The 25,581-nt window shown below is 37.7% G+C and overlaps 1 protein-coding gene across 1 annotated transcript in view; it reads left to right on the top strand.

Moving 5' to 3' along the window:
- The window catches only part of LOC103226234 (probable C-mannosyltransferase DPY19L2), a 124,120-nt gene that overhangs the window by 24,853 nt on the left and 73,686 nt on the right, over window positions 1-25,581 (top strand). Inside the window, exons 5-7 of the mRNA XM_073008968.1 lie at window positions 5,506-5,626; window positions 8,360-8,453; window positions 18,725-18,782. Coding sequence (XP_072865069.1) covers window positions 5,506-5,626; window positions 8,360-8,453; window positions 18,725-18,782 — 273 coding nt within the window. The remainder of the gene's footprint in view (window positions 1-5,505; window positions 5,627-8,359; window positions 8,454-18,724; window positions 18,783-25,581) is intronic.

Genomic DNA, 25,581 nt, shown 5'->3' on the forward strand with positions numbered 1-25,581 from the left:
TCTTTCTCCTCTCTAGTTAGCTGTATTCCTAAGTATTCTTTTACAAGTTTTTTATTACTTTTCTGTGGCTATTGTGAATGAGATTGCATTCTTGATTTGGCTCCCAGCTTGGACGTTGTTGGTGCATAGAAATACCACTGACTTTGGTACATTGATTTTACATCTGGAAAGTTTGCTAAAGTTTTTAAAAGACATATCTAGGAGCTTTTAATTAGAGACTATGGGGCTTTCTAGGTATAAAATTATAGTGTTTTGAAAAAAGATAGTGTGAATTACTATCTTCCTATATGGATTTATTTTCTTTCTTTCTCTTGCCTGGTTGCTCTGGCTGGGACCTCCACTACTATGTTGAATAGCAATGGGGAAAGTGAATATCCTTTTGTTGTTCCAGTTCTCAAGGCAAATGCTTCTAGCTTTTGCCTGTTCAGTATGGTATTGGCTATGAGTTTGTCATAGATGGCTCTTCTAATTTTGAGGTATGTTCCTTCAATGCCTACTTTGTTGAAGGTTTTTAAAATGAAAGGATGTTGAATTTTATCAAAAGCCTTTTCTACATCTATTTCAATAATCATGTGGGGGTTTTTTTTAGTTCTTTTATGTGATCAATCATATTTATTGATTTGCCTATGTTGAACCAACCTTTCATCCTGGGAATAAAGCCTACTTGATCGTGGTGGATTAGCTTTTTGATGTGCTGATGGATTCAGTATGCTAGTATTTTGTTGAGGATTTTGCATCCATATTCATCAGATATATTGGCCTGAAGTTTTCTTTTTCACATTGTGGCTCTGCCATGTTTTGGCACCAGAATGATGCTGGTCTTATAGAATGAGTAAGGGAGGAATCCCTCCTCAATTTTTTGGAATAGTTTCAGTATGATTGGTATCCACTCTCCTTATATGTCTGGTAGAATTTGGTTGTGAAGTCATCTGTTCCAGGGCTTTTTCTGGCTGGTAGGCTTTTTATTGGTGATTCAGTCTTGGAACTTGTTATTGATCTATTCAGGGTTTTCATTTCTTCTTGGTTCGATCTTTGCAGGTTATGTATTTCCAGGAATTCAGCTATTTCTTCTAGGTTTCCCAGTTTGTGTCCATAGAGTTGTTCATAATAGTCTCTCAGAGTTTTTTGCTTTTCTATGGGGTCAATGGTAATATCTCCTTTGTCATTTCTGATTGTGTTTATTTGGGTCTTCTCTCTCTTTCTCTTTATTAGTCTAGCTAGTGGTCTATTAAACTTATTTGTTCTTTCAAAGAATCAACTCATGGTTTTGTTGATCGTTTGTATGGTGTTTTTTGTCTCAATTTCATTCAATTCATCTCTGATTTTGTTATTTCTTATCTTCTGCTAGATTTTGGGTTGGTTTGCACTTACTTTTTTGATTCCTCTAGGTGTGATGTTAGGTTGTTAATTTGAGATCTTTCTAACTTTTTGAAGTCAGCATTTAGCTCTGTAAACTTTCCTCTTAATACTGTTTTAACTGTGTTCCAGCGATCCTGGTATGTTGTATCTTTATTTTCATTAGTTTCAAAGAATTTCTTGAATTTAATTTCTTAAATTAAATTTCTTAATTTCTTTGTTGACTCAAAAAGTCATTTGGGGCAGGTTGTTTAATTTCCATGTAATTGTGTGGTTTTGAGAGATGTTCTTAATATTGATTGATTGATTGATTTTTTTTTGCTGAGACTTTCTATTTCTCTGGCAAGTTTTTCAATTTTTCCATTTGTTTTAAGCATGCTCATTAGAGTATATTTATGACTGTTGCTTTAAAATCCTTGATAATGCTAATATTTCTTTCATCTCAGTATTGGAATCCATTTATTTTCTCATTCAGTTTGACACCTTTCTGGTTCTTGATGAGTCATTTTCACTTGAAACCTAGACATTTTGAGTATTATGAGACTGGATTTTATTTAAACCTGCTATTTTAACTGGATATCTCTGGCATCACTCAAGCAAAGGAAGGGGAAAAGGGGGAAGGTACCATCTTGTTGCTTTCAGCATCACCTGAGGTCAGGAGTTTGAGACTAGCCTGGCCAACATGGTGAAACCCTGTCTCTACAAAAGATATAAAAATTAGCCAGGTGTGGTGGCAGGCACTTGTAATCCCAGCTACTTGGGAAGCTGAGGCAGGAGAATTGGCTTGAACCCAGGAGGAAGAGGTTGCAGTGAGCCAAGATTGCACCACTGCACTCAAGTCTAACTGAAAAGAGTGAGACTCCATCTAAAAAAAAATTTAAAAAGAAAAGAAAAGAAAAAGAATAGGCCCAGGGAAGGTGGAAATCTAACTTCCCCACTTGGCCTTTGTTTATATGGTAGGGGTGGAACCACTTTTTTTTTTTTTCTTTTGACTTTTTTGGTACTTTTTGTATATTTGTCTTAGTCTGTTTTGTGTTGTTTGAACAAAGTATCTGAGATTAGGTAATTTATAAAGAATAGAAATTTATATCTCACAATTCTGGAGTCTAAGAATTCTGGAGTCCAAGGAAGTCCAAGATCAAGGCGCCAGCAGTTTTGGTGTCTGGTGAGGGCTGCTCTCCGCTTCCAAGATGGTGCCTTGATGTGGCATCTTCTGAAGGAGAGGAACCCTGTGTCCTCACATGGCTGGCAGTAGGAGAGCAAGAGAGCTTTAATCTCACTCATGAGGGGGGAGTCCTCATGGCCTAATCACCTCTTACAGGTCCCATCTCTTAATACTATCACTTTGGCCATTAAGTTTCAACACCTGAATTTTGGATGGGACACATTCAAACCATAGTAGTGCCCATTGGCGTTTCTGGATTGCCAGCATCTTTAACTCCAAATCTGAGAAAATGAGGCACAGAGAGAGCCCATGGAACTCATAACCGTGTTGTACTTTGGGTCTCAAGTCTGTCTTCTCTCTACTTTTCAGAGTCTTCTTATGTTTGATTTGTATATAACTCAAAGGGTTTTCAGTTGTACTTCAAGGGAGTAATCAGGAAAAGTACATCCACTCCGTCTTCCCAATAGCAAACATTTGTATTACTTAAATATTTATATATTGTATTTTCATTTTCATTCAGTTCAAATTATTTTCTAATTTCTCATGTGATTTCTTCTTTGATCCATCAGCAGTTTAAAATTGTGTTATTATGGACACAGGGAGGGGAACAACACTCACTGGGGCTTGTAGGCGAAGGGCAGGGCAGGGGAAAGCATCAGGGAAAAGAGCAAATGCATGCTGGGCTTAATACTTAGATGATGGGTCAACAGGCGCAGCAAACCACCATGGCACACGTTTACCTATGTAACAAACCTGCACATCCTGCACATGTATCCCGGAACTTAAAAATAATAATAATTTTTAAAAATCTTCTAGAAACACACACACACACAAATAACAAAATAAAATCATGTTGCTTAATTTCCAGGTACTTGGAAAATTTCTCAGATTTTGATTTCTATAAGTGTTTAATGTAATTTGTAATAGTAACAATTGGATAATATAGATCTGCCTAAGATTAAAGCCGCAGTTTTCTGTACCAACTTTCTCTGCATCCCTGCTTACTCTTTGGAGGCACTCTTCTGTTTTTATTTACTCTAATGGCTATCTTCATAACTCTAATGTAAATGCAAAAACCTGAATGCAAAAACCTATTTCCTGTATCTTCAATTTCAGTTAATGTTGACTTTCTCTGTATATATAAAATGAGGGTTTAACTTATTACAATAGCCCCATTTCTCTCAGTGTTTGATACTTAGTATTTTTAATTTTTGGTTATACCTGAATCTTAATTATACAGTAAAATTCTCTATTTCTTGTTTCATTAATTTTGGTATGGTCTCAGTGACAACTTTCTTTTTTACTTATTCAACAATATTTATTGAATAATTAGTAAGCACAGTTTTCAATTTCTTCTTTGACATTATCAAAAATGTCAAAAGTAATTATAATGTAGTTCAGTTGTTTTTAAAACTTGAGGGCATTATGAAGAACAGGACTTGTTCCCAGTCTTTTCATATCACAGAGATAAAAAATTGAGAGGATCTAGATTTACTCCAACACTACGTAGTACTGCAATGTTGAATTTTATGTTCATACTTATTGTGTTCACAGGAGATAAATTTCTCATTTACAAATAAAAATGTAAGTTTAGAACAGAATGTTTTAAAAAGGTAAAAAGCATTCACTGCATACTATATGTCAGCACTATACTTAGGACACATATGACTATATGTGAGCTCTTATCTCACTTCTCTTGTAGAATAGTTATTATTAAACTCATTTGAGAGATGAAGTGATTGACAGCTGTTGAAGGATTACTTGAGACCGTAGAAACTATAACTTGTAGAGTCAGAATTTGAGTTCAATTCTGATATCAAAGCTATGCTTTTCCTACTATATCAAGCTGCATAATAAATCTACACTTGTGAGACGTGGAAAGATGTTTATGATGTTTAGTGATGTATATTACATTAACATTGATAATGTGATCTCATTAGGTAGTATTGAGTAACTCTAATTTCATGTTTTAAATGCCTAGGGGGAGGACTGGAAAGATAATCACCAACTTTTTTCTTTTCTTTTTTTTTTTTTTTTGAGATGAAGTTTCGGTCTTGTCACCCAGGCTGGAGTGCAGTGGTGTGATCTTGGCTCACTGCAGCCTGTGCCTTCCGATTTCAAGTGATTCTCCTGCCTCAGCCTCCCGAGTAGCTGGCATTGCAGATGCCCACCACCACGCACAGCTAATTTTTGTATTTTTAGTAGACATTTGATTTCACCACGTTGGCCAGGCTGGTCTCGAACTCCTGACCTTGTGATCCGCCCGCCTTGGCCTCCCAAAGTGCTGGGATTACAGGCATGAGCCACCGCGACTGGCCAATCACCAAAATATTAAAAATGGTTAGCTCTAAGAGTTGCTTACTTTCTCTTTTCAACTCTTTATTTTTTGACTTTTTCCCCCAGTGATCTCATGTTAGTTTTCCACAATGTATAATGTTATTTTTAAAAGACCTCTGAGACATGAACATTCTGTTGGAATTTTTTTCTCTTGTTATTTTTCCTTTGTCTTTGAAGTTTTAAAAATAGCTTGCAGATTGGAAAGAACTGGTCAATTAAATCTTCTGCTTGGTTAAAATTGTAATGGGCACAGGAGCTATTATTCCATTCTGTTCCAGTTTTTATAATATATTTTACAGTTTATGAAGAAATAAATTCAAGGTTCTAAATGAAGTGAATTATGAAATGTTTCTGTAAATCTTTGTATTTTTCTATTAATCACCATATTTTAATTATATACTTTGATATTGACTTACAGTTATTATTATGTATATTACAGAATTGGTTACCACATATATAATATCTTTCTATATAGAAGCATGATGTATAATTTTGAAGTGACTGATTCCCAAGTGAAATGATCTAAATGAATTTGTCAGAGTTTATAATGTCTAAGGCAACCACCACAAAATCATATTTTGAAAAGATTATTATTATGAAGAGAATGTATTTTCCTTCATTATCTCTTTGTTTTTATCTTTTTTAAGGTAGTCATAGCCTCCTGGTATCGCACATTCATGGGAATAATGAATTTATTTGGACTAGAAACTAAGACCTGCTGGAATGTCACCAGAATAGAACCTCTTAATGAAGTTCAAAGCTGTGAAGGCATGTTTCTTCCAAAAATGCTGTCATTTGTAAACATTCATAAACATTTAATAATATTATGATTCACTTTTAAGAATTATTGTAAAATACTGTTGTTGATTTAAAAAAATTAGAACTGACTCACCTCAATGAGTATTTTCCATTTTAAAGTAGTTTTCTGAGAAGGCTGTGTACTTACAAATTTGAGTACAAATTTTGGAATTTGAGTATTAACATATCCCATTGTAAGGCAATCTTGACTATAAGTCAGTCTTCTATTTCAGAATGTGAGATACAGAAAGATGTTTTTTGGGGTAGCTTCAATATATAAATTTTGAGGATAGATTAGTCAAATATCTATTTGTAATAGCTAATGTATAAATTTATGCATACATATTTAAAAATCAGATATGTAATAATAGATTTAGAAATATTACTTTTTTATATATGTTCATAGTCCATTAGTATTAATAAAACTCTTCCTATTTATTTTATTATTTATTATTTATTTATTCCTATTTATTTGTCAAAGAACCACTTTTGGAATCATCTAACAGCTTTTCAGGATACATAGTGGTCACTTCCATTTAAGATGTTTGCATTTCAGCACTTTTACAATTCAAGTATGGTGCTGTCCCTTGAGACTGTTGTTCAGACCCACATGTATCTCTTTTCATAACACTAACACTGTTGTTTTTTCTTTATTTCTTCAAATTTTTAACAACATGACTTACTATATTTTATGAATGAATTTTTAGACTTGTTTGTAACAACTTTCAACTCTTGGAATATAAACTAAATCTATTTTCCTTGCATTTTTTGCTGATTCCCTCAGTAAAAATAGAATTGATGAGGATGTGTGAGGGGCAATTATACTTTTTTGTGTGCAATGTAAAGGATTGGAGAAAATGCCTTGTAAAATGAGAGACTTTGCAATGATTCAGTCAGCTGGAAGGTGTGACAATGTCTGAGTGGTGAAAATGATCCCCTAAGTATGGTGTTAGTTACATTCCTGATAAGTGATATGTTCGTGTTTGGCACTTGGGACACAGAGATGAACCAGCTAAACGTGGAGGCTGGCCCTCATCGAGTTTATGCTGTAAGGGGGCTGTTAGCAGTTACAACTGTGATGGATATTACAAATAAGAAAATAAGGTTCCAGACATTAGGAGTAAGAGAGGGTATTTTAAGAATAGGGAATAACATATTCAAATATCCTGAAGCAAGAGAGAATTGAAAGAAGGCTAGAATTCCTGGAAGCAATGGAGAAGAAAAATGATATGAAATGATGCTGGGAATATAAAGAAGGATCAGATCATGAAAGGCGTGCACTGGCGAAGGTTTTTTTACTTTATCCATTGAAGAATTTTAACAGATTTTCATTTTAAAACATTATTTTGTCAATGGTATGGAAAGAATATTAGAAAAGGGACAAAAGTAGGTTCAGGGAGGCCAGGCAGGAGACTATTATATTCTCAGCAAGTGACTGCAGGAAAGATAATGTGGAAATGCCTGGGTGTGAGAGAGATTTTGGAAGTAGCATGGACGAGACTTGGTAATTGTTTGGTAAGGGAGGGGAAGGTGAGTGAAGAATCATGTGAAACACAGTTGGGTTTCTAGCTTCAGTAACTGAGCTCCTTTGAATGGTAAGAAGCATTTGAACAGCAGCGGGTTTGTTTTGTTATGTTACATTGTGTATGCATTAATTTGAGGTACTTGAGAGAACTCAGAGTGTGGATATCAAGTGGCTACCTGGGTATGAGAATAAGGAGAAAGTTCTGGATTAAATATAGAGTTGGAGTCATCTGTATATAGATCATTGGAGCCATGGATGTGGAAGAATTTCTTTATGGAGAATGTGCAGATGGAGAAATGAAGGGGGCATTTGACAGAGCCTAATGTGGTCCAATATTAAAGAGTGGTAAATAAAACAAGAGAAGTTACTGGAACTGACTGAAAGGAGTGATCAGAGAGGCAGGGGGAATCAGAAGGCGAGCCTTCAGACCTTGGCTCCAGCCAGTTAAAGTGAAATAACCTTTGACAAGTTGAATATCTTATGTTCTGTTTTCTTGACCATAAGAAAAGTATTTTTATGCCAGCTAATATCATAAACTTGTTCTGAGAAAAATGTGGGATGATTGTAAAGTACATATTGCCACACACATGCACACTCCTCTATATGGAATATACTAAGATTCTAGCTATACATAATGATGGATCAAATGACTGGATCATTTCATATAGACTAAAGCTGTACCCTGAAGTCAAAACCATATCTTAACTCTTCCTACAGCCTAGCAAAAGATAAAGATAATGCAATGGTTTTTATTTTGTATTCATTAAGTGGTTCTACAGACAGTTCCAGACACTGAACACTAGCAGCATCAGCTAAATAAATGTGAATCCCCAACAAATCATTACAGTATAATAGTAATTCCTTAGAGGAAAGTACAAATGCAATTATAAAAAGTGTAAGGTATAAGTGTAACTATATAATACCTCATTGAGAGTGAGCTTACATATGTGTATGTGTATATATACACACACACGTATATACACACACATATATATGTGTCTGCATACACACACACACGAACTCTTATAAGGGCAAAGAATTAAACACAGCAGCAACCTGGAAAGCAAATGCTTTCAGCAGATTCATGAGCTCTTGATTGCAAAGCACTGAGATAATTATGCCCAGTTGCTTTAGAGTCATATATTCATTAAACACTGATTATCTGTATCTTTTCAAAGGATTGGGAGATCCTGCTTGCTTTTATGTTGGTGTAATCTTTATTTTAAATGGACTAATGATGGGATTGTTCTTCATGTATGGAGCATACCTGAGGTAAGACTACTACTGAATTAAGAGACCTTCCAGTGGGCTTATACAGACTGGCTGATATTTGTTGATTAAATGAAAAGGAAAATTAACGAGATTAGATTCATATCAGGAAAGTTTGTGGATTTGTTTGATTTTTTCAGAAGCTTAACCAATATCATGTAACTAGAACTGGAGATGTCACTAAAATTCTATCTCAAAATCATCCCTTTTATACTGTTGTTTAAACAGATTTCCTAACAAAGGCTTTAATGGAATATCTCCTAGTTCATGTGTAAAATTATTAAAACATTGGAGGAGATCTTTGGTTAGCAGTAACAGCAGCTTATTTCTAATTGTATTCTCTAAGGATGAAATTAAGAAAGCAGTAGGAAAAACTGTGTATCACATGTGGCGGGCACTTACATCTGCTAGCCTGTCTATCTTGATAAGAGTACCACGGGAAGCAGCAGTGAGACCTGTCTCAGGTGATAAGTTGAAATTAATTTCAACGGTCATGTGTTTTGCCCCCACACTTAATTGATCCCTGAGATAAATTGCTAGTTTCTGTCAATGAAAACTAAGGTGAAGTCAGTTTTGGTTACATCTAGGAAAGTATCTGCCTTTCTCACAAAAGGACAGACTTAGCTGCCCCTTCTCTGTTTCTTCCTGCTTTGATTACACTAGGATGTCATGCCCAGAGCTGCAGTAGTCATCTTGTGACCATAAGGGAAAGGCCATAAAAATAGCAGATATATCTGACCTACCATCCTTCTGCTGCTGAACCAATGCCAACAGATACTTATCTTTCATTTTCTTGTTGAATGATATAATAAACAACATCCATATTGTGTAAGCCACCTTTGTTAGGTTTTCTGTTTCTTTCAGTGGAACATATTCCTAGCTGAATCATCAGATTTCTTTACAATGTTGTTCTTGTCGTGCAAAACATTTAAAATTAAAATTAATAGTTTTACTCTTTCAACAAATATTTATTGAGTTTTCATAGTGCTTATGTCAATATAGAGATTAATAAATACACACACTCTTTGTTTTAGGAAGTTTTCAGCATAAAAAAGACTAGCATAGAATCAATGAAAACTAGTGACATAGTCAGTGTTGTACCAGGGATACTATCCAGCACAGTACATAAAAAGAAAAGTAGTAATAAGTATAAGCATTGGAAAACTTGAAAAAAAAGAAATAAGTGTTCTTAAAAGTAGATTACATAGTGTATCTAGAAAAAATTTTAAAGTGTATGGATATAGTATTTGCAATAATAAGAAAATTTACAATGTTACTAGATGTAAGCATTAATATTAAAATTCAAAATTATAAATTTTATACTTTAGCATCAAATAGAAAATGAAATTTTGAAAGGATGCCATTTAGCAATGGACTTCCATTTGTATGTTGTTTAAAAACAGATTAAAGTAAATCATAGTTTGATATGTATATACAAATGGTTATGTTGATAATCTCAAAAATCAGGTCAGTAGCTGATTCTTATCTTGGAGGCTGGCAAGTGGAGACTCAGTATCATTATTTCTCTATTTCAGTTAATTATATGGTGACTACATGGATATTCCCTTTACAATAGTTCTATGAGCTAGAAATTTTAGGCACCTTTCTATATGCCATATAGAAAAAAATATAAGCTCAATAAAGTATTTTGAGGGAAAAGGATTGCTTTGAGATTGTTTGGGCAGGTTTAAAAATGTTCTATGTGTTTTAAAAAAGTTCTGTTTTTGGGCCGGGCGCAGTAGCTCACGCCTGTAATCCCAACACTTTGGAAGGCTCATGAGGTCAGGAGATTGAGACCATCCTGGCTAACACGGCGAAACCCCATCTCTACTAAAAATACAAAAAAAAAAAAAAAAAATTAGCCGGGCATGGTGGCGGGTGCCTGTAGTCCCGGCTACTCAGGAGACTGAGGCAGGAGAATGGTGTGAACCTGGGAGGTGGAGCTTCCAGTGAGCCGGCATTGCACCACTGCACTCCAGCCTGGACAAAGTGAGACTCCATCTCAAAACTAACTAACTAAATAAATAAGTTCTGTTTTTCAAAATAGTTTGTATTTCTTATCCTTTTTGTTTTTTAATATGGAAAAATGTTACAAAACAATGACTAAAACTTTTAAAAATCAGTATATTTCATTGGGAGGGCTACCGAAGAGGCGCTAATTTCTCTCTAAATTGGTTATATAGTCCTGGAATATAAAATACACTATTAGGCTCTATCTAGCCTTTAAGAAGGGTATACAGATTCAACCAATATTGACTGTAGAGATGTAATCAAAACTGTGAGAACATTGGAAACTGGCATTTGAGGAACAAAAGAAATAGAAATTTGTGGAAAACGTTTGTATTTGTTACCATGGCTACCCTCCCCACTGACACTAACTGGGAAGGCAGATTACTTCTGTTCTTTTGGTGGCTAACCATAAAATGTTAACATACAGATATAATTTCTTCAAGTATAAAATACATTGATATCCTTCCCCTTCTTCCAATCAAACAAGGAGTTTTGGAATGCTTTTCTTCAAAACATCCTCTCATATCTTTCTTTTTTATTATTATACTTTAAGTTCTAGGGTACATGTGCACAACATTCAGGTTTGTTACATATGTATACATGTGCCATGTTGGTGTGCTGCACCCATTAACTCGTCATTTACATTAGGTATATCTCCTAATGCTATCCTTCGTCCCGTCCCCCACCCCATGACAGGCCACGGTGTGTGATGTTCCCCACCCTGTGTCAAAGTACTCTCATTGTTCAGTTCCCACCTATGAGTGAGAACATGTGGTGTTTGGTTTTCTGTCCTTGTGATAGTTTGCTCAGAATGATGGTTTCCAGCTTCATCCATGTCCATACAAAGGATATGAACTCATCCTCTTTTATGGTTGCGTAGTATTCCGTGTATATGTGCCATGTTTTCTTAATCCAGTCTATCACTGATGGACATTTGGGTTGGTTTCAAGTCTTTGCTATTGTGAATAGTGCCACAATAAACATGTGTGCATGTGTCTTTATAGCAGCATGATTTATAATCCTTTGGGTATATACCCAGTAATGGGATAGCTGAGTCAAATGGTATTTCTAATTCTAGATCCTTGAGGAATCCTCACACTGTCTTCCACAATGGTCAAACTAGTTGACAGTCCCACCAACAGTGTAAAAGTGTTCCTATTTCTCTACATCCCCTTCAGCACCTGTTGTTTCCTGACTTTAAAGATCACCATGCTAACTGGTGTGAGATGGTATCTCATTGTGGTTCTGATTTGCATTTCTCTGATGGCCAGTGATGATGAGCATTTTTTCATGTATCTGTTGCCTGCATAAATGTCTTCTTTTGAGAAGTATCTGTTCATATCCTTTGCCCACTTTTTGATGGGGTTGTTTGTTTTATTCTTGTAAATTTGTTTAAGTTCTTTGTAGATTCTGAATATTAGCCCTTTGTCAGATGGGTAGATTGTAAAATTTTTCTCCCATTCTGTAGGTTGCCTGTTACACTGTGATGGTAGTTTCTTTTGCTGTGCAGAAGCTCTTTAGTTTAATTAGATTCCATTTGTGAATTTTGGCTTTTGTTGCCATTGCTTTTGGTGTTTTAGTCATGAAGTCCTTGCCCATGCCTATGTCCTGAATGGTATTGCCTAGGTTTCCTTCTAGGGTTTTTATGGTTTTAGGTTTAACATTTAAGTCTTTAATCCATCTTGAATTAATTTTTGTAAAAGGCATAAGGAAGGGATCCAGTTTCAGCTTTCTACATATGGCTAGCCAGTTTTCCCAGTACCATTTATTAAATAGGGAATCTTTTCCCCATTTCTTGGTTTTATCAGGTTTGTCAAATATCAGATGGTTGTAGATGTGTGGTATTATGTCTGAGGGCTCTGTTCTGTACCATGCTGTTTTGGTTACTGTAGCCTTGTAGTATAGTTTGAAGTCAGGTAGTGTGATACCTCCAGCTTTGTTCTTTTGGCTTAGGATTGTCTTGGCAATGAGGGCTCTTTTTTGGTTCCATATGAAATTTAAAGTAGTTTTTTCCAATTCTGTGAAGAAAGTCATTGGTAGCTTGATGGGGATGGCATTGAATCTATAAATTACCTTGGGCAGTATGGCCATTTTCACGATCTGGATTCTTCCTACCCATAAGCATGGAATGCTCTTCCATTTGTTTGTGTCCTCTTTTATTTCATTGGGCAGTGGTTTGTAGTTCTCCTTGAAGAGGTCCTTCACATTCCTTGTAAGTTGGATTCCTACATATTCTCTTTGAAGCAATTGTGAATGGCAGTTCACTCATGATTTGGCTCTCTGTTTGTCTATTATTGGTGTATAAGAATGCTTGTGATTTTTGCACATTGATTTTATATCCTGAGACTTTGCTGAAGTTGCTTATCAGCTTAAGGAGATTTTGGACTGAGATGATGGGGTTTTCTAAATATACAATCATGTCATCAGCAAACAGGGAAAATTTGACTTCCTCTTTTCCTAATTGAATACCCTTTATTTCTTTCTCTTGCCTGATTGCCTTGGCCAGAACTTCCAGCACTATGTTGAAAAGGAGTGAACACAGAGGGCATCCCTGTCTTGTGCCAGTTTTCAAAGGGAATGATTTCAGTTTTTGCCCATTCAGTATGATATTGGCTGTGGGTTTGTTATAAATAGCTCTTATTATTTTGAGATACATCCCATCAATACCTATTTTATTGAGAGTTTTTAGCATGAAGGGCTGTTGAATTTTGTCAAAGGCCTTTTCTGCATCTATTGAGATACTTGTGTGGTTTTTGTCTTTGATTCTGTTTATATGCTGGATTACGTTTATTGATTTGTGTATGTTGAACCAGCCTTGCATTCCAGTGATGAAACCAACTTGATCGTGGTGGATAAGCTTTTTGATTTGCTGCTAGATCCAGTTTGCCAGTATTTTATTGAGGAATTTTGCATTGATGTTCATCAGGGATATTGGTCTAAAATTCTCTTTTTTTGTTGTGTCTCTGCCAGGCTTTGGTATCAGGATGATGTTGGCCTAATAAAATGAGTTAGGTAGGATTCCTTCTTTTTCTGTTGATTAGAATAGATTCAGAAGGAATGATACCAGCTCCTCTTTGTACCTCTGGTAGAAATCGGCTGTGAATCCAACTGGTCTTGGATTTTTTATGGTTGGTAGGCTATTAATTATTGCCTCAATTTCAGAGCCTGTTATTGGTCTATTCAGGGATTCAACTTCTTCCTGGTTTAGTCTTGGGAGGATGTATGTGTCCAGGAATTTATCCATTTCTTCTGGATTTTCTAGTTTATTTGCGTAGAGGTATTTGTAGTATTCTGTGACGGTAGTTTGTATTTCTGTGGGGTTGGTGGTGATATCCCCTTTATCATTTTTTATTGCGTCTATTTGATTCTTCTCTCCTTGCTTCTTTATTAGTCTTGCTAGCAGTCTATCAATGTTGTTGATCTTTTCAAAAAACCAGCTCCTGGATTCATTGATTTTTTTAAGGGTTTTTTGTGTCTCTATCTCCTTCAGTTCTGCTCTGATCTTAGTTATTTCTTGCCTTCTGCAAGCTTTTGAATATGTTTGCTCTTGCTTCTCTAGTTCTTTTAATTGTGATGTTAGGGTATCAATTTTAGATATTTCCTGCTTTCTCTTGTGGGTGTTTAGTGCTATAAATTTCCCTCTACACACTGCTTTAAATGTGTCCCAGATATTATGGTATGTTGTGTCTTTGTTCTCATTGGTATCAAAGAACATCTCTATTTCTGCCTTCATTTCGTTATGTACCCAGTAGTCATTCAGGAGCAGGTTGTTCAGTTTCCATGTAGTTGAGCAGTTTTGAGTGAGTTTCTTAATCCTGAGTTCTAGTTTGATTGCACTGTGGTCTGAGAGACTGTTTGTTATAATTTCTGTTCTTTCATATTTGCTGAGGGGTGCTTTACTTCCAACAATGTGGTCAATTTTGGAATAAGTGCGATGTGGTGCTGAGAAGAATATATATTCTGTTGATTTGGGGCGGAGAGTTCTGTAGATGCCCATTAGGTCTGCTTGCTGCAGAGATGAGTTCAATTCCTGGATATCTTTGTTAACTTTCTGCCTCGTGGATCTGTCTAATGTTGACAGTGTGGTGTTAAAGTTGCCCATTATTATTGTGTTGGAGTCTAAGTCTCTCTGCAAGTCTCTAAGTGCTTGCTTTATGAATCTGGATGCTCCTGTATTGGGTGCATATATATTTAGGATAGTTAGCTCTTCTTGTTGAATTGATCCTTTTACCATTATATAATGGCCTTCTTTGTCTCTTTTGACCTTTGTTGGTTTAAAGTCTCTTTTATCAGAGACTAGGATTGCAACCCCTGCTTTTTCTGTTTGTTTTCCATTTGCTTAATAGATCTTCCTCCATCCCGTTATTTTGAGCCTATGTGTGTCTCTGCACAAGAGATGGGTCTCCTGAATACAGCACACTGATGGGTCTTAACTCTTTATCCACTTTTTCAGTCTTTGTCTTTTAATTAGAGCATTTAGCCCATTACATTTAAGCTTAATATTGTTATGTTTTAATTTGATCCTGTCATTATGATGTTAGCTGGTTACTTTGCTCATTAGTTGATGCAGTTTCTTCCTAGCATCAATGGTCTTTACATTTTGGCATGTTTTTGCAGTGGCTGGTACCAATTGTTCCTTTCCATGTTTAGTGCTTCCTTCAAGAGCTCTTGTAAGGCAGGCCTGGTGGGGACAAACTCTCTTCAGCATTTGTTTGCCTGTAAAGGACTTTATTTCTCCTTCACTTATGAAGCTTAGTTTGGCTGGATATGAAATTCTGAGTTGAAAATTCTTTTCTTTAAGAATGTCGAATATTTGCCCCACTCTCTTCTGGCTGTAGAGTTTCTGCTGAGAGATCCGCTGTTCATCTGATGTGCTTCCCTTTGTGGGTAACCTGACCTTTCTCTCTGGCTGCCCTTAACTTTTTTTCCTTCATTTCAACTTTGGTGAATCTCACAATTATGTGTCTTGGAGTTGCTCTTCTCAAGGAGTATCTTCGTGATACTCTCTGTATTTCCTGAATTTGAATGTTGGCCTGCCTTGCTAGGTTGGGGAATTTCTCCTGTATAATATCCTGAAGTGTGTTTTCCAACATGGTTCCATTCTCCTGGTCACTTTCAGGTACACCAATCAAACATAGATTGGTCTTTTCACATAGTCCCATATTTCTTGGAGGCTTTGTTCATTTCTTTTTACTCTTTTTTCTCTAAACTTCTCGCTTCACATCATTCATTTGATCTTCAGTCACTGATACCCTTTCTTCCAGTTGATCATATCAGTTACTGAAGCTTGTGTATGCGTCACGTAGTTCTCATGCCATGGTTTTCAGCTCCATCAGGTCATTTAAGGTCTTCTCTACGCTGTTTATTCTAGTTAGCCATTCATCTAATCTTTTTTCAATGTTTTTAGCTTCTTTGTGATGGGTTCGAACTTCTTCCTTTAGCTTGGAGAAGTTTGATCGTGTGAAGCCTTCTTCTCTCAACTCATCAAAGTCATTCTCCATCCAGCTTTGTTCTGTTGCTGGCAAGGATCTGCATTCCTTTGGAGGAGAAGAGGTGCTCTGATTTTTAGAATTTTTGGCCTTTCTGCTCTGGTTTCTCCCCATCTTTGTGGTTTTATCTACCTTTGGTTTTGATGATGGTGACGCATATATGGGGTTTTGGTGTGGGTGTCCTTTCTTTTTGTTAGTTTTCCTTCTAACAGTCAGGACCCTCAGTTGCAGGTCTGTTGGAGTTTGCTGGAGGTCCACTCCAGACCCTGTTTTCCTGAGTATCACCAGCGGAGGCTGCAGAACAGCAAATATTGCTGAACAGCAAATGTTGCTGCCTGATCGTTCCTCTGGAAGCTTCATCTCAGAGGGGCACCCGACTGTATGAAGTGTCAGTTGGCCCCTACTGGGAGGTGTCTCCCAGTTAGGCTATTCAGGGGTCAGGGGCCCACTTGAGGAGGCAGTTGTCCATTCTCAGATCTCAGACTCCATGCTGGGAGAACCACTACTCTCTTCAAAGCTGTCAGACAGGGACGTTTAAGTCTACAGAAGTTTCTGCTGCCTTTTGTTCAGCTATGCCCTGCCTCCAGAAGTGGAGTCTACAGAGGCAGGCAGGCCTTCCTGAGCTGCAGTGGGCTCCACCCAGTTCGAGCTTCCTAGCCATTTTGTTTACCTACTCGATCCTCAGCAATGGCAGACGCCCCTCCCCCAGTCTCACTGCCGCCTTGCAGTTCGATCTCATACTGCTCTGCTAGCAGTGAGCAAGGCTCCATGGGCACAGGACCCTCTCAGCCAGGCACAAGATATAATCTGCTGGTGTGTCGTTTGCTAAGGCCTTTGGAAAAGCACAGTATTAGGGTGGAAGTGTCTGTATTTTCCAGGAACCGTCTGTCACACGTCTCTTGGCTAGTAAAGGGAATTCCCCAACCCCTTGTGCTTCCTGGGTGAGATGATGCCCCACCCTGCTCTGTGGGTTGCACCCACTGTCGGACAAGCCCCATTGAGATGAACCCAGTACTTCAGTTGGAAATGCAGAAGTCACCCATCTTCTGTGTTGCTCACGCTGGGAGCTGTAGACTGGAGCCGTTCCTATTTGGCCATCTTGGAACCTCTCTCCATCCTCTCCTATCTTACATGTTATTACCATCATTTAGTACTCCTGTTACCCCTCACAGCTGCGTGATTATTATTTCTGTTGTCAAATCTTACTTTGATTTATCCACATGTCCCCAATTCCTCCATGTACAATTGGTCCTTGCTGCTCACACCTTCTTTCTTTCAATTTCTTCCTCTGTGAAGTTCATCCTTTGGATTTTCTGTGTGAAGCTTTATTAAATGGTAAATCATTTCCCACTAGCTTTTCTCTGTTGTTTTCTTTCTTTCTTTCTTCATTAATTCAAACAATATTTATTAATCTTCCAAGTGAGAAGCTGGGGATCCAGTAATGAACAAGACAGATAAAGAACCTGTCCTTGTCCTCATGGTGCTTAGAATGTGCTAGACTAGGGAAGTGGTGTGTGGAGGGAAGATAAATGGAAGCCTAGAAACACTACACAGATGTGGGATTGAGCATCTGCATTCTCATACACAGACATGATCACAAAAAGGCAATTTGTGATCATGAATAAGAAATGGTTTTTGGACAGGCACGGTGGCTCACGCCTATAATCCCAACACTTTGGGAGGCCAAGACAGCCAGATCACTTGAAGTCAGGAGTTAGACCAGCCAGGCCAACATGGTGAAACCCCATCTCTACTAAAAATACCAAAATCATCCAGGTGTGCTGGCATGTGCCTGTAATTCCAGCTACTCAGGAGGCTGAGGCAGAAGAATAGGCTTGAACCGGGGAGGCAGAGGTTACAGTGAGCCAAGATCGCGCCACTGCACTCCAGCCTGGGTGACAGAGCAAGACTGTCTCAGAAAAACAAAAACAAAAAACAAAAAACAACAAAAAAACAAAACAAGAACAACAAAAGAAGTGATTTTTATCTTTCATCTGATTTTTTTATTCTGCATTATTGCTTCTCTGGTACTCAAGTAAAGAACATTTGTAGTAGTTTAGATAGTTCTAAGTTAATGCTACATGCAACTGTTAGACTCTTGTCTTCATCTCTCAGTCCCTTAAATCCAATTTCAAAAGATAAAAATTTGCTTTTATTCAGAGTATTCAAACGATATGATTTAGACTCTAAAGTGCTAGCCTGTTTCTTAAAAATGACTTTATGTGGCCGGGTGCAGTGGCTCACACCTGTAATCCCAGCACTTTGGGAGGCCAAGGTGGGTGGATCACGAGGTCAGGTGTTTGAGACTAGCTTGGCCAACATGGTGAAACCCCATGTCTACTAAAAGTAAAAAAATTAGCCGGGCGTGGTGGCACACACCTGTAATCCCAGCTACTCGGGAGCCTGAGGTAGGAGAATCATTGGAACCCAGGAGACGGAGGTTGCTGTGAGCCGAGGTTTTGCCACTGCACTCCAGCCTAGGCAACAGAGCAAGACTCAGTCTCAAAAAAAGAAAAATTTATGTTCACACATTGTATATTTTATTTAGAAAGTATTTTAGCTATAATAAATTATAAAATTGAGATTAATTTATAGGTATACTTTTTAGAATTGTACATTCAGAATTTAAACAACCACATGGGTATGGTTTAGTACTATTATGTCTTACATATAGAAAACTATGATTTTAAATTCTGAGGTAATTTTGTGAAAAACTCACTATATTTTACATGAATTTTGATTGTATACTCTATTATTATTATTTTTTTTTTGCAGTGGGACTCAACTAGGAGGTGTTATTACAGTACTGTGCTTCTTTTTCAACCATGGAGAGGTTTGTTTTCTAGAAAGCAATTTTTAAGAAATAGAAGAGGCTGTAGAGGAACAAGGAAATATACTCATCAAAACAATATATAATTGTATACTACTTATGACTTCACAATATTTTAAAGACCCGTGTGTTATAAGTTGATTTTTAAATCATGTTGATTGAAATGTTTAAATAGGTAAAATTTCAAACATGAAATCTCTTGCCTTGTTTTTAGTAAATATATACATATACATATATTCTGCAGAGAAAAGGAAATACTGTACTTCTTGAGTTGAATCATATCGTGCACATTATCTGACTTATTCCCACTAAACTTTATTTGTGGGTGGTGGTAGCCTCACCATACAAGGTGTGAAATTTAAATTTACACAAAGTTACTTATCCACATGCCCCATTTACTACATGATGAAGCTGGATTTCCCATTCTATGTCTGTCTGCCTCTAAAACCTCACATATATATTAATTTATATTTTATAAATTATAAAATTAGTTGTATTTTATAAAAACATATATATTATACATATATATTCAACTTTTTTATTATGGTCAGAATAAGTAACATGAGATCTGCCCTCTTAACATTTTTTTTCTGATTATTATTATTTTTTTAATACTTTTAAGTTCTAGGGTACATGCGCACAAAGTGCAGGTTTGTTACATACGTATACATGTGCCATGTTGGTCTGCTGTACCCATTAACTCGTCGTTTACATTATGTGTATCTCCTAATGCTACCCCTTCTCCCTCCCCCACCCCATGAGAGGCCCCAGTGTCCAAGTGTTCTCACTGTTCAATTTCCACCTATGAGTGAGAACATGCGGTGTTTGGTTTTCTGTTCTTGCAATAGTTTGCTGAGAATGATGGTTTCCAGCTCCTTCCATATCCCTACAAAGGACATAAACTCATCTTTTTTTATCGCTGCATAGTATTCCATGGGTGTATGTGCCACATTTTCTTAATCCAGTCTGTCAGTGATGGACATTTGGGTTGGTTCCAAGTCTTTGCTATTGTGATTAGTGCCGCAATAAACATGTGTGCATTTCTCTTTATAACAGCATGATTTATAATCCTTTGGGTATATACCCAGTAATGGGATGGCTGGGTCAAATGGTATTTCTAGTTCTGGATCCTTGAGGAATTGCCACACTGTCTTCCACAATGGTTGAACTAGTCTACAGTCCCACCAACAGTGTAAAAGTGTTCCTATTTTGCTACATCCTCTCCAGCACCTGTTTCCTGACTTTTTAATGATCACCATTCTAACTGGTGTGAGATGTTACCTCATTGTGGTTTTTGATTTGCATTGCTCTGATGGCCAGTGATGATGAGCATTTTTTCATGTGTCTGTTGGCTGCATAAATGTCTTCTTTTGAGAAGTGTCTGTTCATATCCCTTGCCCACTTTTTGATGGGGTTGTTTGATTTTTTCTTGTAAATTTGTTTTAAGTTCCTTGTAGATTCTGAATATTAGCCCTTTGTCAGATAGGTAGATTGTAAAATTTTTCTCCCATTCCGTAGGTTGACTGTTCACTCTGATGGTAGTTTCTTTTGCTGTGCAGAAGCTCTTTAGTTTAATTAGATTCCGTTTGTGAATTTTGGCTTTTGTTGCCATTGCTTTTGGTGTTTTAGTCATGAAGTCCTTGCCCATGCCTATGTCCTAAATGGTATTGCCTAGGTTTTATTCTAGGGTTTTTATGGTTTTAGGTTTAACATTTAAGTCTCTCATCCATGTTGAATTAGTTTTTGTATAAGATATAAGGAGGGGATCCAATTTCAGCTTTCTACATATGGCTAGCCAGTTTTCCCAGCACTATTTATTAAATAGGAAATCCTTTCCCCATTTCTTGTTTTTGTCAGGTTTGTCAACATCAGATGGTTGTAGATGTGTGGTATTATGTCTGAGGGCTCTGTTCTCTTCCATTGGTCTATATCTCTGTTTTGGTACCAGTACCATGCTGTTTTGGTTACTGTAGCCTTGTAGTATAAAGTCAGGTAGTGTGATGCCTCCAGCTTTGTTCTTTTGGCTTAGGATTGTCTTGGCAATGCGGGCTCTTTTTTGGTTCCATATGAACCTTAAAGTAGATTTTTTCCCATTCTGTGAAGAAAGTCATTGGTAGCTTGATGGGGATGGCATTGAATCTATAAATTACCTTGGGCAGTATGGCCATTTCCACAATATTGATTCTTCCTATCCATGAGCATGGAATGTTCCGTTTGTTTGTGTCCTCTTTTATTTCATTGAGCAGTGGTTTGTAGTTCGCCTTGAAGAGGTCCTTCACATCCCTTGTAAGTTGAATTCCTAGGTATTTTATTTTATTTGAAGCAATTGTGAATTGGAGTTCACTCATGATTTGGCTCTCTATCTGTCTGTTATTGGTGTATAGGAATGCTCATGATTTTTGCACATTGATTTTGTATCCTGAGATTTTGCTGAAGTTGTTTATCAGCTTAAGGAGATTTTGGGCTGAGACGATATAGTTTTCTAAATATACAATCATGTCATATGCAAACAGGGAAAATTTGACTTCCTCTTTTCCTAACTGAACACCCCTTATTTCTTTCTCTTGCATGATTTCCCTGGCCAGAACTTCCAACACTACATTGAATAGGAGTCATGAGAGAGGGACTTGTGCCTGTTTTCAAAAGGAATGCTTCCAGGTTTGCCCATTCTGTATGATATTGGCTGTGAGTTTGTCATAAATAGCTCTTATTATGTTGAAACACGTTCCATCAGTACCAAATTTATTGAGAGCTTTTAGCATGAAGGGCTGTTGAATTTTGTCAAAGACCTTTTCTGCATCTATTGATATAATCATGTGGTGTTTGTCTTTGGTTCTGTTTATATGCTGGATTACATTTATTGATTCGCATATGTTGAACTTGCCTTGCATTCCAGGGGTGAAGCCCAGTTGATCATGGTGGATAAGCTTTTTCTTGTGCTACTGGATTCGGTTTGTCAATATTTTATTAAGGATTTTTGCATCAACGTTCATCAGGGATATTGGTCTAAAATTCTCTTTTTTTTGTTGTGTCTCTGCCAGGCTTTGGTATCAGGATGATGTTGGCCTCATAAAATGTGTTTGGGAGGATTCCCTCTTTTTCTATTGATTGGAATAGTTTCAGAAAGAATGGTACCAGCTCCTCCTTGTACCTCTGGTAGAATTTGGCTGTGAATCTGTCTGGTCCTGGACTTTTTTTGGTTGGTAGGCTATTAATTATTGCCTCAATTTCAGAGCCTGTTATTGGTCTATTCAGGGATTCAACTTCTTCCTGGTTTAGTCTTGGGAGGATGTATGTGTCCAGGAATTTATCCATTTCTTCTAGGTTTTCTAGTTTTTTTGCGTAGAGGTATTTATAGAATTATCTGATGTTAGTTTGTATTTTTGTGGGGTCGGCAGTGATATCCCCTTTATCATTTTTCATTGCTTCTATTTGATTCTTCTCTCTTTTCTTCTTTATTTTTCTTGCTAGCAGTCTATCAATGTTGTTGATCTTTTCAAAAAACCAGCTCCTGGATTCATTGATTTTTTTAAGGGTTTTTTGTGTCTCTATCTCCTTCAGTTCTGCTCTGATCTTAGTTATTTCTTGCCTTCTGCTAGCTTTTAAATGTGTTTGCTCTTGTTTCTCTGGTTCTTTTAATTGTGATGTTAGGGTGTCAATGTTAGATATTTCCTGCTTTCTCTTGTGGGCATTTAGTGCTATAAATTTCCCTCTACACACTGCTTTAAATGTGTCCCAGATATTATGGTATGTTGTGTCTTTGTTCTCATTGGTATCAAAGAACCTCTCTATTTCTGCCTTCATTTCGTTATGTACCCAGTAGTCATTCAGGAGCAGGTTGTTCAGTTACCATGTAGTTGAGCAATTTTGAGTGAGTTTCTTAATCCTGAGTTCTAGTTTGATTGCACTGTGGACTGTTATAATTTCTGTTCTTTCACATTTGCTGAGGGGTGCTTTACTTCCAACAATGTGGTCAATTTTGGAATAAGTGCGATGTGGTGCTGAGAAGAATATATATTCTGTTGATTTGGGGTGGAGAGTTCTGTAGATGTCCATTAGGTCTGCTTGGTGCCAACCTGAGTTCAATTCCTGGATATCTTTGTTAACTTTCTGCCTCGTGGATCTGTCTAATGTTGACAGTGTGGTGTTAAAGTTGCCCATTATTATTGTGTGGGAGTCTAAGTCTCTATACAAATCTCTAAGCGCTTGCTTTATGAATCTGGATGCTCCTGTATTGGGTGCATATATATTTAGGATAGTTAGCTCTTCTTGTTGAATTGATCCCTTTACTATTATGTAATGGCCTTCTTTGTCTCTTTTGACCTTTGTTGGTTTAAAGTCTCTTTTATCAGAGACTAGGATTGCAATCCCTGCTTTTTTTGTTCGTTTGTTTTCTGCTTGCTTGGTAGATCTTCCTCCATCCCTTTATTTTGAGCCTATGCATGTCTCTGCACATGAGATGGGTCTCCTGAATACAGCACACTGATGGGTGTGCTTTGACTCTTTATCCAATTTTCCAGTCTGTGTCTTTTAATTGGAGCATTTAGCCCATTTACATTTAAGCTTAATATTGTTATGTACTAAGTTGATCCTGTCATTATGATGTTAGATGGTTATTTTGCTCATTAGTTGATGCAGTTTCTTCCTAGCATCGATGGTCTTTACATTTTGGCATGTTTTTGCAGTGGTTGGTACCGGTTGTTCCTTTCCATGTTTAGTGCTTCCTTCAGGAGCTCTTGTAAGGCAGGCCTGGTGAGGATAAAACCTCTCAGCATTTGCTTGTCTGTAAAGGATTTTATTTCTCCTTCACTTATGAAGCTTAGTTTGGCTGGATATGAAATTCTGGGTTGAAAATTCTTTTCTTTAAGAATGTCGAATATTGGCCCCACTCTCTTCTGGCTTGTTGAGTTTCTGCCAAGAGATCTGCTGTTCGTCTGATATGCTTCCCTTTGTGGGCAACCCGACCTTTCTTTCTGGCAGCCCTTAACTTTTTTTCCTTCATTTCAACTTTGGTGAATCTCACAATTATGTGTCTTGGAGTTGCTCTTCTTGAGGAGTATCTTTGTGATGCTCTCTGTATTTCCTGAATTTGAATGTTGGCCTGCCTTGCTAGGTTAGGGAATTTCTCCTGTATAATATCCTGAAGTGTGTTTTCCAACGTGGTTCCATTCTTCCGGTCACTTTCAGGTATACCAATCAGACGTAGATTTGGTCTTTTCATATAGTCCCATATTTCTTGCAGGCTTTGTACATATCTTTTACTCTTTTTTCTCTAAACTTGTCTTCTCACTTCATTTCATTCATTTGATCTTCAGTCACTGATACCCTTTCTTCCAGTTGATTGAATCGGTTACTGAGGCTTGTGTATGCATCATGTAGTTCTCATGCCATGGTTTTCAGCTCTATCAAGTCATTTAAGGATTTCTCTACATTGGTTATTCTAGTTAGCCATTCGTCTAACCTTTTTTCGATGTTTTTAGCTTCTTTGTGATGGGTTCAAACTTCTTCCTTTAGCTCGGAGAAGTTTGATCATGTGAAGCCTTCTTCTCTCGTCAAAGTCATTCTCCATCCAACTATGTTCTGTTGCTAGTGAAGAGCTGCATTTCTCTGGAGGGGGTGAGGCGCTCTGATTTTTAGAATTGTCAGCTTTTGTACCCTGTTCCCCATCTTTGTGGTTTTATCTACCTTTGGTCTTTGATAATGGTGACGTACAGACAGGGTTTTGGTGTGGATGTCTTTTCTTTTTGTTAGTTTTCCTTCTAACAGTCAGGACCCCCAGCTGCAAGTGTATTGGAGTTTGCTGGAGGTCCACTCCAGACCCTGTTTGACTGGGTATTAGCAGCAGAGGCTGCAGCAGAGTGAATAATGCTGAACAGTAAATGTTGCTGCCTGATCATTTCTCTGGAAGCTTCATCTCAGAGGTATACCCAGCCGTGTGAGGTGTCAGTCTGCCCCTACTTGGGGGTACTTCCTAGTTAGGCTACTCAGGGGTCAGGGACCCACTTGAGGAGGCAGTCTGTCCGTTCTCAGATCTCCAACTCTATGCTGGGAGAACCACTAGTCTCTTCAAAGCTGTCAGACAGGGACATTTAAATCTACTGAGGTTTCTGCTGCCTTTTGTTTGGCTATGCCCTGTCCCCAGAGGTGAAGTCTACGGGGGCCAGCAGGCCTCCTTGAGCTGTGGTGGGCTCCACCCAGTTCGAGCTTCCAGGCTGCTTTGTTTACCTATTCAAATCTCAGGAATGGCGGGCGCCCCTCCCCCAGCCTTGCTGCTGCCTTGCAGTTAGATCTCAGACTGCTGTGCCAGCAATGAGGGAGGCCCTATGTTCGTGGGACCCTCTATGCCAGGTGCGGGATGTAATCTCCTGGTGTGCCATTTGCTAAGACCCTTGGAAAAGCACAGTATTAGGGTGGGAGTAACCCAATTTTCTAGGTGGTGTGTGTCATGGTTTCCCTTGGCTAGGAATGGGAATTCCCTTACCCCTTGCACTTCCCGGGTGAGGCGATGCCTGCCCTGCTTCAGCTCTCGCTTGGTGGGCTGCACCCACAGTCCTGCACCCACTGTCCAACATGCCCCAGTGAGATGAACCCAGTACCTCAGTTAGAAATGCAGAAATCACCCATCTCCTGAGTCGCTCACTCTGGGAGCTGTAGCCTGGAGCTGTTCCTATTCGGCCATCTTGGAACCTCATTTCCAGATTTCTAAGTGTACACTACAGTACTAACACAATGTTGTATAGCAGATCTCTAGAACTTATTCATCTTGTCTAACTGAAACTTGCCTGACAGCAAGGACATGGTT

This window comes from Chlorocebus sabaeus, chromosome 21 (assembly GCF_047675955.1).
Source record: "Chlorocebus sabaeus isolate Y175 chromosome 21, mChlSab1.0.hap1, whole genome shotgun sequence".
Taxonomy (NCBI): Eukaryota; Metazoa; Chordata; class Mammalia; order Primates; family Cercopithecidae; genus Chlorocebus; species Chlorocebus sabaeus.